Genomic DNA, 13,154 nt, shown 5'->3' with positions numbered 1-13,154 from the left:
TCTGGCGCCCGCAGCGATCGTTTTCATCCCACGGTCGTGAAACAATCTTGCAAACTGTTTTAACGCTTAATTAAAGGCCTGCATGCAGACACTCATACGATGTGTTTTGAACAGACAGCAAATTAGTCATTCAGTGAACACCTTTTATTTTGAACATGGAAAATATGAGATGACATCATGGCCTAACGTTACTTGTCATGAGAGGATTAGTGAGCAGCGCTGCACAAGAACTCCGGCGTTTTGAGCGATGAGTGGAGTCCAACTCGAACACTTCTGATTGGCCGTTGCGTTCCAGAAATCAACAGATCTGTCTGTGATTGGCTACATTGCTCAACGCCGCAAACACTTGTTATAAATAGAAACTCTGCGCCTGTTAATCTTATATATATATATATATTAGTTGATATAGTTGCTTTTGTGCTATAAATGGATATTTTATTTGTTTTTAGATATTATGTTTATATTTCTAAATCACTTTCTGTTTCGTCAACTCTTAAATTTGCGTGCAAACTAAAGAGCAGTTGTCTTTGAACTATTATAATTTTTTCTTTAGTGTTTTAAATCTTTTGTATTGTCCTGAGCATTGTGCTATTGTAGTTATATTTTCTAAGCCGAACGGCATACAAACTCCTGCACCTGTTCAAATGCTAAATGATGCTTGCCGAAGCCAGATTCACTTCAGGCTCAAAGACAAAGAACAGCAGGTCACAAACCCCTGCTGCACCGGATCAGGTCGGACGAGTTCCTGCCTCGTCTGAAACAAGCAGCTGATGTTATGAAAGGAACTCTCAGAATGTTACCTCAGCGAGACTCTGTTGACAAGAAAAACATGGATCTCTATTCGTGCCTCAGAGACGAGGGCAACAAACTACTACTACGAAGCGTTTCAAGGATCTGCACGATCCTGTTTTAATATGAATCATATTTACAGAACTCCTCCAAATTCTAGATGCATTAACTCCTCAGTGTAGTTCAAATATTTTTTAATTGTGGAGCATATATAAATATATGCATTTAATCACTGGCATATGTTAATATTTTTTTTTGCAGAGCAGGCTATTATTTTACTAGAATAACTTTATTTTATTTAAAAGTTTCTAAAACGGTGTGATTGGCATTTTTTAACAAAGAGATATGTACACCAGAAATTAGATTATTTAAACAAATAATTATAATATATATAGAAAAATCTTGTGGTAATCTGATGTTTCTATTTTTATTTTTCAGAGGAAAATACTGCAACTATATTTACATTTTACATTACACAAAAAGTGAAAGTGATCTGGAAACCATCATTATCTTAATGCTACGGCAATATAATATCCAATAACATGTTCTTGTCTTAGGCTACGTCCACTTTATTGGGATCAATCTGAAAACACGTTTTGAGGCCTTCCACTAACATTGAAATTGTTATCCATAAAGCAAAAATTATATATTCATTTTTCCTGGCCAAAATATATGCTAAATGTGTGTTTTATACAGTGAAACTTAATGAAATACATTTTTTTAAATTGAAAATATATTTCTACATTAACCAGAATATATTACACCAAAATATGTATTTTAGGGGCAAGAAAATGCATTTCCCATCTTCCAGTATTTTTCATTAATATATACTTATATTCTAAAAATAATACTCCCAATTTCTCTCACCACAGAGACAAGAGAGGATTTCAGTGAATAAATGGGAAAACAAATTAACATTGCTTATTTGAAAAAGTAACTTGTTACTTTCCTAGCTACTTGAAAAAGTAATCTGATTACGTAAATTGCCTCTGTGAATTTTATGATGTTTTCAAATTGACAAGCAACTTTTGGAAAACAACAGAAGAGCAGAAAATGCTGTTTTAAGGTTAATCTGAATTCATGTAGACGCAGCCTTCACAAAACAATTTAGAAGAAATTGCAAATATTACGTTGTGTCACTTACTAAGCAGGTAGCTAAAGATGCAATTTGACCACAAGCATCACAAACGATGTCAAAGTCTGTTTCATCAGCACTTGCCATTTCTATGCTAATGTTCCTATTACCCAGAATAAATTGTGAATTGAGTAACCATAGAAAGTCAGTAGCACCATAGATTAGTCCCTCAGTAATCCCAGTTTCTTTAAGGCTTCCCTTCGGTTCTCTCCATTTTTATTGTGCGGAGAGATCATCACGCTTATTCCAGAGCGGGGCAACTTTTGGCCATCGTTCCCTTGCTGAACCGCAGCTGCGTTGAGTGATTTGGTTGAATCGTCAGCATGATGGCCAATACCAAAGTCCTTTGCGCTCCCTACAGAAGGAGGCCGAACTCTGCTCTTTCGTAACTGACCTGGCGACAACTCAACTTGGGTTCTGTCTGGGTTTGTCGTCTGTGACGCAGGGTCAGCGACCGTTCGAGACATTGTGCGCTCCAGTGATGCAGTTTTGATCTCATAGGACCTTGTCGGTTGATTCTTCAATGAACCTTCCCTGCTTTTTGCATCTTGGTGCTTTAGATGATCTGCTAGTAGTTGCACATCCCCTGCAACAGGGATTTCGGAAAGTCTGGACAGTTCCTGAACAGGTTCTGTTGTGTTACAAAGCGGCTGAGGCTTTTTAGCTCTGAATGTTGGCGAATGAGAAAGAGACATCCCATGGCCCGTTTCAACCTCTTCGTTCTTCAGCAGGCCTAATTTTTTCAAAGCCTCCATTCGGGTCTTCTGCGGATCCATTGGAGCACGCTCGGTTTGAGGAAGTAACGAATGCATGGTCCCCGGATCCTTGTGGCTTTTGATGATTATATTCGATGGCAGCTTCTTGGGTTTGGGCGCCACAGCCGGTGGGCTTTTGGGATCGCTGTACTCTTTCGGCACATGTTCTGAAGATGGCGAAGGCGTCATCGGTTTGTCCGCTGCAGAATGGTGTGCAACTTTTAACGGAGTCAAGTGAGGTGTTTTCTTCATGGAGTCCTTGTGCAGGTTTTTGATCTCATTGTGGGATAATGGATTAGTTGACATATCTGGGTCTGCACTCACTGATTTGGCCACCACAGTTGGCTTGACAGATCCAGCAGCAACTTGAGGCTCTGTTTTGGGGAGCTCGGGAACCCATTCTGGTGGCTCGTCGTAAACCTGTGGAGGTGGTGGCGAATAAGAGAGGCTTATCTTCTCCGCTGGTTCATCCATGAAGTCTGAAGGTGGAGGAATGAATTCCAGAGACACCTCTGAGGACTGTTTCTCCTGCTTTGTCTGAATCTTGACATCCAAACTCTTTGGTGCACCATCTTTGGCTTTCGATTCACTAGGCAAACTTGTTCTAACTGGAGGTTCAGGTATGAAGGAAGGTGGCAAGTCCATCACATCACTTAATAGTCCAATGCTTGGTTTGGCCGGTGCTACTTTTGAAGCAGCTTCTTTGGGAACTGTCCTTTCAGGTTGTTGAATGTCAGGGCTTGATCTAAACCCATCAGGTGCGTCAATAAATACCACAGGTGCTTCTTTGGGAGGTGATTCCATTGGCTTGCTGACTATCTTATTCCTACTGGCAAGGAGTAAAGGAGTTGGCACAAGGTACTTCTGGGATGGTTTACGATCTCTTCCAGTCACTTTGCTTGGGTCCACGTGAGCTGATAGCTCTGAAGGAGAACATTTATGAGCCATTATTCAAATAGACCATTTAAAAGGTACTTTAATTTATTCTGCTATTGCTTACCATCAGATTTGTTCTGGTAGATGGACTTCCGCTGAGCAGTTTTATCTTTAATGCCATTAGTTGGGCGATCAGGCTCATCGTTAGACAAACCGCTGTCGTCTTCGACCTCCAGCGACTCAATGGTTTCCTCCAGGAACATGAGACAGGCTCTCTCTTCAGCAGAAAGGTGCTCTAGACTATCATCACTCTATCACACAAAGAACACTTTTTTTAATTTATTTATGATAACTGATTTTAAACTTGATTTTATTCAGCAAGGATGCATTTAATTGGTCAAAAATGACTAAAAACAATCTCATAAAAGATTTCAGTTTCAAATAAATGCTGTCATTTGAAACTTTCTATTCATTAAAGAATTGTTAAAATTTAAATGCACCACAGTTTAAACAAAAATAACAGTTTTCAACCCTAATAATAAGAAATGTTTCTCGAGTAGCAAATCAGCTTATTAGAATGATTTCTGAAGGATCATGTGACGAGACTCAAATAATGATGCTGAAAATTCAGCTTTGATCACGGGATTAAATTGCATTTTACAACATATCCAAATAGAAAAGTTAATTTAATTTGTAATAATATTTTATTTTAATCAAATACATGAAGCCTGTGTGAGCAGAAGAGACTTCTTTCAAAAACATAAAAAAATAATCTTAGTGACCCTAATCTTTGAACAATTAAACATGCTTTTATGGTTCTTCTATGCATTTTTGAAGGTTGAAAACACCTCATATGTATATAGAGTATTTGCATTCTGTATCTGTATTCAAAGTGTTGTAGGAACATGATAATGAGTAAAAAATGACGGTAAAATGTGTTTCAGTAACTTTAGTCCAAATAAGATAAAAATCACACCACTCTTCCTTATTCCTCTTTTGTGCATTATTGCCCAAGAGCAAATTTTCAACCCCCAGCATTCATAAGGAGCAGCAGAGACCGCTCCTTGTGTTAAAAAAAATCGATTGTCGTAATAGTTATAACCCCAAAATGGAAATTTCACTTAATCTTTTATGACGCCCAAACACAAAGGAATTATTTTATGATACTTTTCATGTGTTTTTAGAGCTTAACAGATATTATCACTATAAACTGTCTTTGCATGGAAAAGATCCATGCAAAGATTCCCTTATGTTTCAGGGAAAACATAACTGCAATAACAGGCTTGGAATTGCATGATGGTGAATCAGTGTTTGTTTTGAGTGGACTGTTCTAGGATGTTGTTCTATGAAGAAATCACAGATGATTCAAGGAAATGAATGAATGGCGTCATACTCACAAATCCCGAGTTGCTGCTGAGCACACTATCACAGCTTCCTGCACTGTCCATTCCAGACACAGAGTCAATGGAAACGCCCCCAGGCCAGGTGTCACTTTTTGGCATCGCACATTGGAGGAGTTCAGAAACTGGCACGGGTCTTTAAGGAGTTTGATTGATTATGGAAAAAAGAGGACCAATCTTAAAAAAAAAAAAAGGAAAAAAAAAGTTATAAACCATCAGATTAAGCTATATATATATAATATATATATATATATATATAAATAAATAAATGATTATGATTAGATGATGTTCTCTGTGCATGTTATTTTGGACACTGCCATGATTTTTACCATGATCGTGCTTTTAGAGTATCATGTCAATAACAACGTAAATAAATGCGCTAATCATAAAGTTCCCTAATGTATTTTAAAGTACAATGGTATTCCCCATCTGATAACGTCGCTTTACCTTAACAGCACTTTTCTGTCATAAAATGTCTCTATCACGATCATCTTTGTAAAAATGACTGAAGTCACACCATTGATGACACACTGTACAGATATGTACGAGATATGAGTTTAGAACAGACTCAAAAACTAACTAGAGTAGTTGAATATGATTTCATCTTGCATAGTTTTATTCATGATTTTTTTTTTCCTAAGCATGTTTGCATCAGTGTCTTTAATATAGTATTAAAGTTTTATTTTGAATGTCTTTATTTTTAGATTTTACATTTTTATTTTAGTTAAAGTTTTAGTAATTTTGTTTGTGCTTTTTTATATACAGTACAGGTGCTGGTCATAATTAGAATATCATCAAAAAGTTGATTTATTTTACTAATTCCATTCAAAAAGTTAAACTTGTATATTATATTCATTCATTACACACAGACTGATATATTTCAAAAGTTTATTTCTTTTAATTTTGATGTTTATAACCGTGGACTAAGGAAAATCCCAAAGTTAGTATCTCAGAAAATTAGAATATTGTGAAAAGGTTCATTATTGAAGACACATGGGGCCACACTCTAATCAGCTAATTAACTCAAAACACCGGAAAAGGCCTTTAAATGGTCTCTCAGTCTAGTTATGTAGGCTACACAATCATGGGGAAGACTGCTGGCTTGACAGTTGTCCAAAAGAAGACCGCTGACACCTTGCACAAGGAGGGCAAGACACAAAAGGTAATTGCAAAAGAGACTGGCTGTTCACAGAGCTCTATGTCCAAGCACATTAATAGAGAGGTGAAGGGAAGGAAAAGATGTGGTAGAAAAAAAAGTGTACAAGAAATAGGGATAACTGCACCCTGGAGAGGATTGTGAAACAAAACCCATTCAAAAATGTGGGGGAGATTCACAAAGAGTGGACTGCAGCTGGAGTCAGTGCTTCAAGAACCACTACACACAGACGTATGCAAGACATGGGTTCCAGCTGTCGCATTCCTTGTGTCAAGCCACTCTTGAACAACAGACAGCGTCCGAAGCGTCTCACTTCAAAAAGGACTGGACTGCAGCTGAGTGGTCCACAGTTATGTTCTCTGATGAAAGTACATTTTGCATTTCCTTTGGAAATCAGGGTCCCAGAGTCTGGAGGAAGAGAGGAGAGGCACACAATCCACGTTGCTTGAGGTCCAGTGTAAATCCACAGTCAGTGATGGTTTGGGGTGCCATGTCATCTGCTGATGTTGGTCCACTGTGTTTTCTGAGGTCCAAGGTCAACGCAGCTGTATACCAAGAAGTTTTAGAGCACTTCATGCTTCCTGCTGCTGACCAACTTTATGGAGATGCAGATTTCATTTTCCAACAGGACTTTGCACCTGCACACAGTTCCAAAGCTACCAGTACCTGGTTAGAAAATCTATGGAGTATTGTGAAGAGGAAGATGTGATATGCCAGACCCAACAATGCAGAAGAGCTGAAGGCCACTATCAGAGCAACCTGGGCTCTCATAACACCTGAGCAGTGCCACAGACTGATCGACTCCATGCCACGCCGCATTGCTGCAGTAATTCAGACAAAAGGAGCCCCAACTAAGTATTGAGTGCTGTACATGCTCATACTTTTCAGTTGGCCAAGATTTCTAAAAATCCTTTCTTTGTATTGGTCTTAAGTTATATTTGATACATTTGAAATATATCAGTCTGGGTGTAATGAATTAATATAATATAAAGTTTCACTTTTTGAATGGAATTAGTGAAATAAATCAACTTTTTGATAACATTCTAATTATAATAACCAGCACCTGTATATATATATATATATATATATATATATATATATATATATATATATATTATTACAATGTGTTTATTGAAAAATGTTCATAGTATTTTAATTTCAGTATTTATTAAAATAATCTAATTTTAGTAAATTAACAAATATGAAAATCAGAAGTGCTGCCTTGGCAACTAACTGAAAAAACACGGACACAAAAAAAATATTCTTCTTCAATAAATGTTTTTTTAAGTTTTATAATATCCCTGGTTTGTATCTATGCATTTTGAACAGATTCTACTTAATGACAGATTAATTTATCCCAAAATACAGTAGCATTTAACTGGACACACAGCCTTTGGGATCAAGTCATTTCTCTCCTAACAATGTATGATTATATGCTTAGTTGCATTTGCGTTTATTTGCATTGCATTGTTTGTCCCTGCTGTCCATGACCCATCAGGAGACACCCGTCACAATGATTTGCAGTTTTTGCATGCAGATCTTTAGTTTGCACAGGCTGCAAATTGATTAGTTCATCAATGAATGTCTAAGCACAGATGGCTAGATGTTCAGTAAATAGCTGCATCCGCCCTGTACACAAGCTCAGCGTGACATGAAAGAATATATGCATGACACACCTGATGAGAGGAGCAAAACAAATCTAAATAAAAGCACTCTAAATGAAAGAGCTCAAAGCCTATGCCCAGAGAACACAATGTGCCCAGATTACTAATATAATAAATGAAGAAAGTTTGATTTCAGAATGAAACTGCTAAAGGGGCAATAAGATCTCTGGGCAAAATAAACACATTCACAGGTGTACACCTGAAGTCAACACTTTTCTGAAAGATAGTCAGCAAGACTATGTTGCATTATAAGATGTCTTTCCTTGGATGAATTCTAAAGCAGCACTGCTTAGTTATTTTGTGGAGAAGGCAATCCCAGAATGCATTGTGATGATCTTGGTGAAAAAAAAATGGATATACTAAATTTTGCAATTTCAATCAATCACATTTTAAGAAATACAATTAAATCGTTTAAAATAATTATATAACATAAAAATACAAAATACATACTTTTTAATTAATTATGAATTATTTTATTATAATATTTCTGTTTGAATGTTTTTTTGTGTGTGTTTAATGAATATACTTTTTTTATTTTTTTAAAGCATAATGTATTACAACATTCAAGTACATAAAAAAGTATCTCCTGCTCACCAAGGCTGCTTTGATCAGAAATACAGTGAAAACAGTAATATTGTAAAAAAATTCACTGTTTTCTATCGGAATATATTGTTAAATGTAATTTATTTCTGTGATGCGCAGCTGTATATTCAGCATCATTCCTCCAGTCTTCAGTGTCACATGATCTTCAGAAATCATGAAAATATGATGATTTACTGCTCAAGAAACAAAAAGGAAGGCAGATCACTTGGTTTTGAAACAAAGCCTGCATCTTAAAACAAAGTAAACATCTCGAGAGAGAAATTTCAGAGCCAGAAAAACAGAGATGACAGCATCACCTGGAGATATGTGAACAAGTGTAAGTGCCAGCCATTATTAGTGCGAAAGTTTTCGAGTCATTCAGCATATTTCAGGTGCTGTGCCTCGCTGAGGTGAGGTGAGGTAATTATAAACACACCTTTCTGTGACTCCGTGAGAGAAACAAAGCAATGAAGAGGGCGATGGCTTCGGACAACACCTAGAAAAGCCCAGGAATGTCACCGCACCTGATGAATCTGCTGCAAATTCCTGATGCTCGCTGAATTTATTCAAGTATTAACAAAATCACCTTTCCTTATGGGCTGAGGGTGGTTTGTCTTTGACTATGACTAGAATGCAAACAAGTGAAATCGGATCGGTATGATGTGCCAACTGAGCTCAATGAAGCTTTAAAACAGCAAGAAGTTATCATCGCTCTTGCCCTTGAGCCCACATACACTATTGTTTTCATAAAGTGTATGCCTTTATGTTTTCTCTGTTTATTTGAGGGAGTGGTGGCTTAAAATAGACCTGGAACAGGAACCAGGACATCAATGTTACAGTAGAGCCACCAAATATCAGCTTTCGTTTAATTCAATTGAAAGTTTGACAATTTAGAGACATAAAAACAAGCAACGGTAATTTCAGCATCAGATTGTAATGTAAATGAGATACGCCAAAGAATATGAAACAGATTGAAGTCATTTTATGGTAACCTAAATTAATATAAGCATACATAATGCATCTTGTAAAGATTGATTTTAGTTCAGTATATTTTATATAATATTTGTTATGTCTTTTTTGTTTTCGGTGATTCATTTTTAATTAAGTTTATTTTTCAGTGTAATAATTTTACATTTAATGAAATAATTAAAATTTAAAATACCATTTTTAAATTAGAATTATTGTAGTATCAATATACTATTATGGTTTTTAATAGTATTTTAAATTAGTTCTTATTTTTATATTTCCTATATATTTATTTTTTCCTTGTATTTAAAGTTTTTTTTTTTCAGTTTTATTTATTTTAGTATGTCTAAATGAAAATGATTTGTTGAAAATGAAACGTTTCTTTGGCAGCTAGCAGCAATAAAGTTTAGGAATTGTTTTATGGTTTTAGCTTTAGTTAACTATAATTCTAATTTCAGTTACATAATATTTGTGTTTTATGTACTATGTATAGTAGAACAACAAAATATCAGCATTAGTTTACATTTATGCAAATAAAAATTAAAAGTTTAAAAAACAATATTCAAGATTTAAGGAAAATATTGTATCACTTTTTATTACGCAGCTCTGGAATACTCTATTCTGATTGGCCAGTCACAGAATTCTATACATGCAAATTTGAGTTTAATGATGTTCAACTGTATGATTAACTTGTTGCAGACAACTATTTTTCTACACCATTGCACTGGTTATACAAAGTTTTACAAAAAATGTGACATATTTGGCCTGTGACATGAAGGCCAGCCATCTGCAGGTCCTGGCCAATCATTTACAGAGAATAAACACACATAGTCCACCTGCAAAGTACACATGAACACAGCAGACCTCTGTTTGCATAATTCAATATACTCTCTCCATCATTTATACACACCACCCATATAAGCACAATACATCACAGAAAGATTTACGACCAGCCCTCAGCTGTCGAGGTGTGCTTTGAAAACTAAATAAAACCACAATAAACATGCTCTCGGTTTCATTAGATGAATTACACTTGTGAGCTTTTGCAAGATAAAATCAAGGAAGAACCACACAATATGCAACTGTTCTCCAAATGTTTCATTCAAATGTTTCATTCATTATGGCAGATTTGCAACATAGCAGTATTATATGAAAAGTCATATCCTAATAACTTATATATAAGCAATGTAAAAATCCTTTGTTGTTGAGCCCTGAAAAAGTAAATATGGATGTACAGTAATATGTCATTTTTTTTTACTAACGAACACACAATAATATAGTAAAGACTATCATGGCATCTCCAACTGCCATGGTAGTTAATATAAAGCTACTATAGACACACAGGTGACCTATTGCCTGCCATTTACGCTTAAATAGTTTGTTTACTTGAAGATTTGGGCCGTTTTATATTATTATTAACGCTTATGAAACACCCTGTCCTTATAAGAGTTTGAAAATCACGTCAAAACCCCATCGAAAGGTAGATAAAGGCTTACCTTGTTCGTCAGGTATTGCAGGGGTTCACCTGTGAGTCTGTCAGCTGTTCTAATCTGAATCACAGGGCGCGTGAGTGTCTTCACTAGCGTAGGGCTCTCAGCCAATCAGAGCATGCGTTACACTCAGAGCCGCGGCTGATTGGCTGAACGCCTGAGACAGTCTGTAATGAACACGTTACAGTAAACGCTGCTGTTCAGAATGAAATCTAAGCGTAAACATTGTCTTAAATAGTCTGTAAAACAACATACAGTGGTAAACATACATTATTGTCACATAACCTCATCATGTTACCAACGCCAGTGTTTAAAGCGGCAGCAGATAAAATCGCGATTATAGCCTAATAAACGAAACGTTCCCTTTCCATACTTCATCGAACAAGAACGGGCCTTTAGTTGTACTTGTTGTTATACTACAACTGAACCTTATTAGTGCACTTCAGTAACACAGTCGTGTAAACAGAATCCTACTCTAACACCTAACCTTTGTTTTTGTATAGGAAAAAAATGCATTTAATTTAATTTCACCGAGCAAATGTTGGCTAGGGATGGACGTTTACACTTATTTTGATACCGATACTTTCAAAGGCCAGTATCGTCGATATGGATACCCCCAAACTGAACTTTTAAATTATTCAATTTATTCAATTATTTAATAATCAAGACTAAAATAGGTAATGATAGCCATTTAACATTATTTTTGAAAGGCATTTGTACATTCAGTATGCCTTATTTACAACTTATTAGATAACAATTTTGTTTACACGTGGTTAAAATATGTTTGTTAAGGCAAGGCAAGTTTATTTATATAGCAAATTTCGTACACAATGGTAATTCAAAGTGCTTTACATAAAAGAAAGTAAAATAATGAAGAAAAATAATCACAAAAATAAAACAAGCAATTTAAAATGATTTTTTTTAAATTACTTATTTAAAATGAATTTAAAACATTTAAAAATATTAAATGATTTGACATTAAATACAGTGAATACGTAAAATACAGTGCAATCGGGCATCGCACAGTGCTCATTCAATAAATGCACAGCTAAACAGATGAGTTTTAAGTCTAGATTTAAATGTGATGTGACTAGTGTTTTAGCACATCTGATCTCTTCTGGAAGCTGATTCCAACAGCGGGTGGCATAGTAACTAAAGGCGGACTTCCCTTGTTTTGTGTGAGCCCTTGGTATTTATTACTGACGCGATCCTAATGATCTGAGTGGTCTGTTAGGTTTATATTCAGTGAACATATCTGCAATATATTTCGGTCCTAGGTCATTTAGTGACTTATATACGAGTAAAAGTACTTTAAAATCAATCCTAAATGTAACTGGAAGCCAGTGTAAGGACCTGAGGACTGGTGTGATATGCTCAGATTTTCTGGTTCTAGTCAGAATCCTGGCAGCAGCGTTCTGGATGAGCTGCAGCTGTCTAATGGTCTTTTTGGGCTGCACGTTGCATCCATAAAATTCAACCTTTTTATTCTGACAGTGTATTATTTATATTAACATTAGTTACTTAATAGAACATGACCAATATGAACTTCTAACGTTCAATTTATCCTCTGGTAAGAAATGTTTTGGAGTGCGTTTCACAAAGCATGAGGAAAAGCAGCCCTGTGATATGCTCATCCCTATAGGCCTACTTTCCTTTAAGGGCCTATGTACATATGTCTGATATTTTGCAATTTCCCTATAAGCAAAAGCAAACAAAAGTAAAGCTCTGAGAAATAAGCTGTGACGAGAAAGTCCTGCTCCTTTAGTCCATGAGCTTAATAGGGACATCTAGAGGAGAAGAAATGAAAGAACAAAATTGAAAGCAGCTAGCATGAAGAATATCTCAGCAAATCATTCTTTAAAAATATTCTATTAGAAATATCTATTGAAGATCATCGGCCTAATACTATGTTGATTGATTGATTAATTTTTGATTGATTGATTTGTTGATATATTTTTTTGTTACCTTTGTTTACCTTGTTTTACCTAAACGTAAAAAAATATTCAAAGTATAGGCTTATAATTCAAAAATATTAATCATTAAAAAATATTAATTATACAAATTACACCTGGAATATAATTATAAATATTTTATAACTATTTCATTTATTTTATTATTTTAATCATATTTCAAATGATATTAAGCAATGATTTACTAAAAAAAAATGTATATTGAATATGATGTTTTTTTTATCACTGGTTTTTACCTTTTTTCTTTTTTTACCTGCAGTTTTAGATAAGAAATAGGGCTAAATACACCTGAATTAATGTCTTAATATATATTGAAGGATTGTTTCTCAACTAAATGCATTTTTGTGTTAAACAAATGTAAGCTATTGAAA

General features: G+C 35.3%; 1 protein-coding gene across 1 annotated transcript; it reads right to left on the bottom strand.

Moving 5' to 3' along the window:
* Nucleotides 1-1,700: 1,700 nt before the first annotated feature.
* LOC132129403 (specifically androgen-regulated gene protein-like) lies at nt 1,701-10,890 on the bottom strand. Its single transcript, XM_059540982.1, has 4 exons — nt 10,820-10,890; nt 4,953-5,132; nt 3,680-3,866; nt 1,701-3,602 (listed from the first exon to the last, which is right to left on the bottom strand). Exons 2-4 carry the CDS (start codon nt 5,055-5,057, stop codon nt 2,086-2,088), a joined length of 1,809 nt encoding a protein of 602 aa, XP_059396965.1. The 5' UTR covers nt 5,058-5,132; nt 10,820-10,890; the 3' UTR covers nt 1,701-2,085.
* Between the last annotated feature and the right edge of the window lie 2,264 nt (nt 10,891-13,154).

This window comes from Carassius carassius, chromosome 46, assembly GCF_963082965.1.
Source record: "Carassius carassius chromosome 46, fCarCar2.1, whole genome shotgun sequence".
Classification (NCBI taxonomy): domain Eukaryota; kingdom Metazoa; phylum Chordata; class Actinopteri; order Cypriniformes; family Cyprinidae; genus Carassius; species Carassius carassius.
This window is presented reverse-complemented; position numbering and strand designations above follow the sequence as displayed.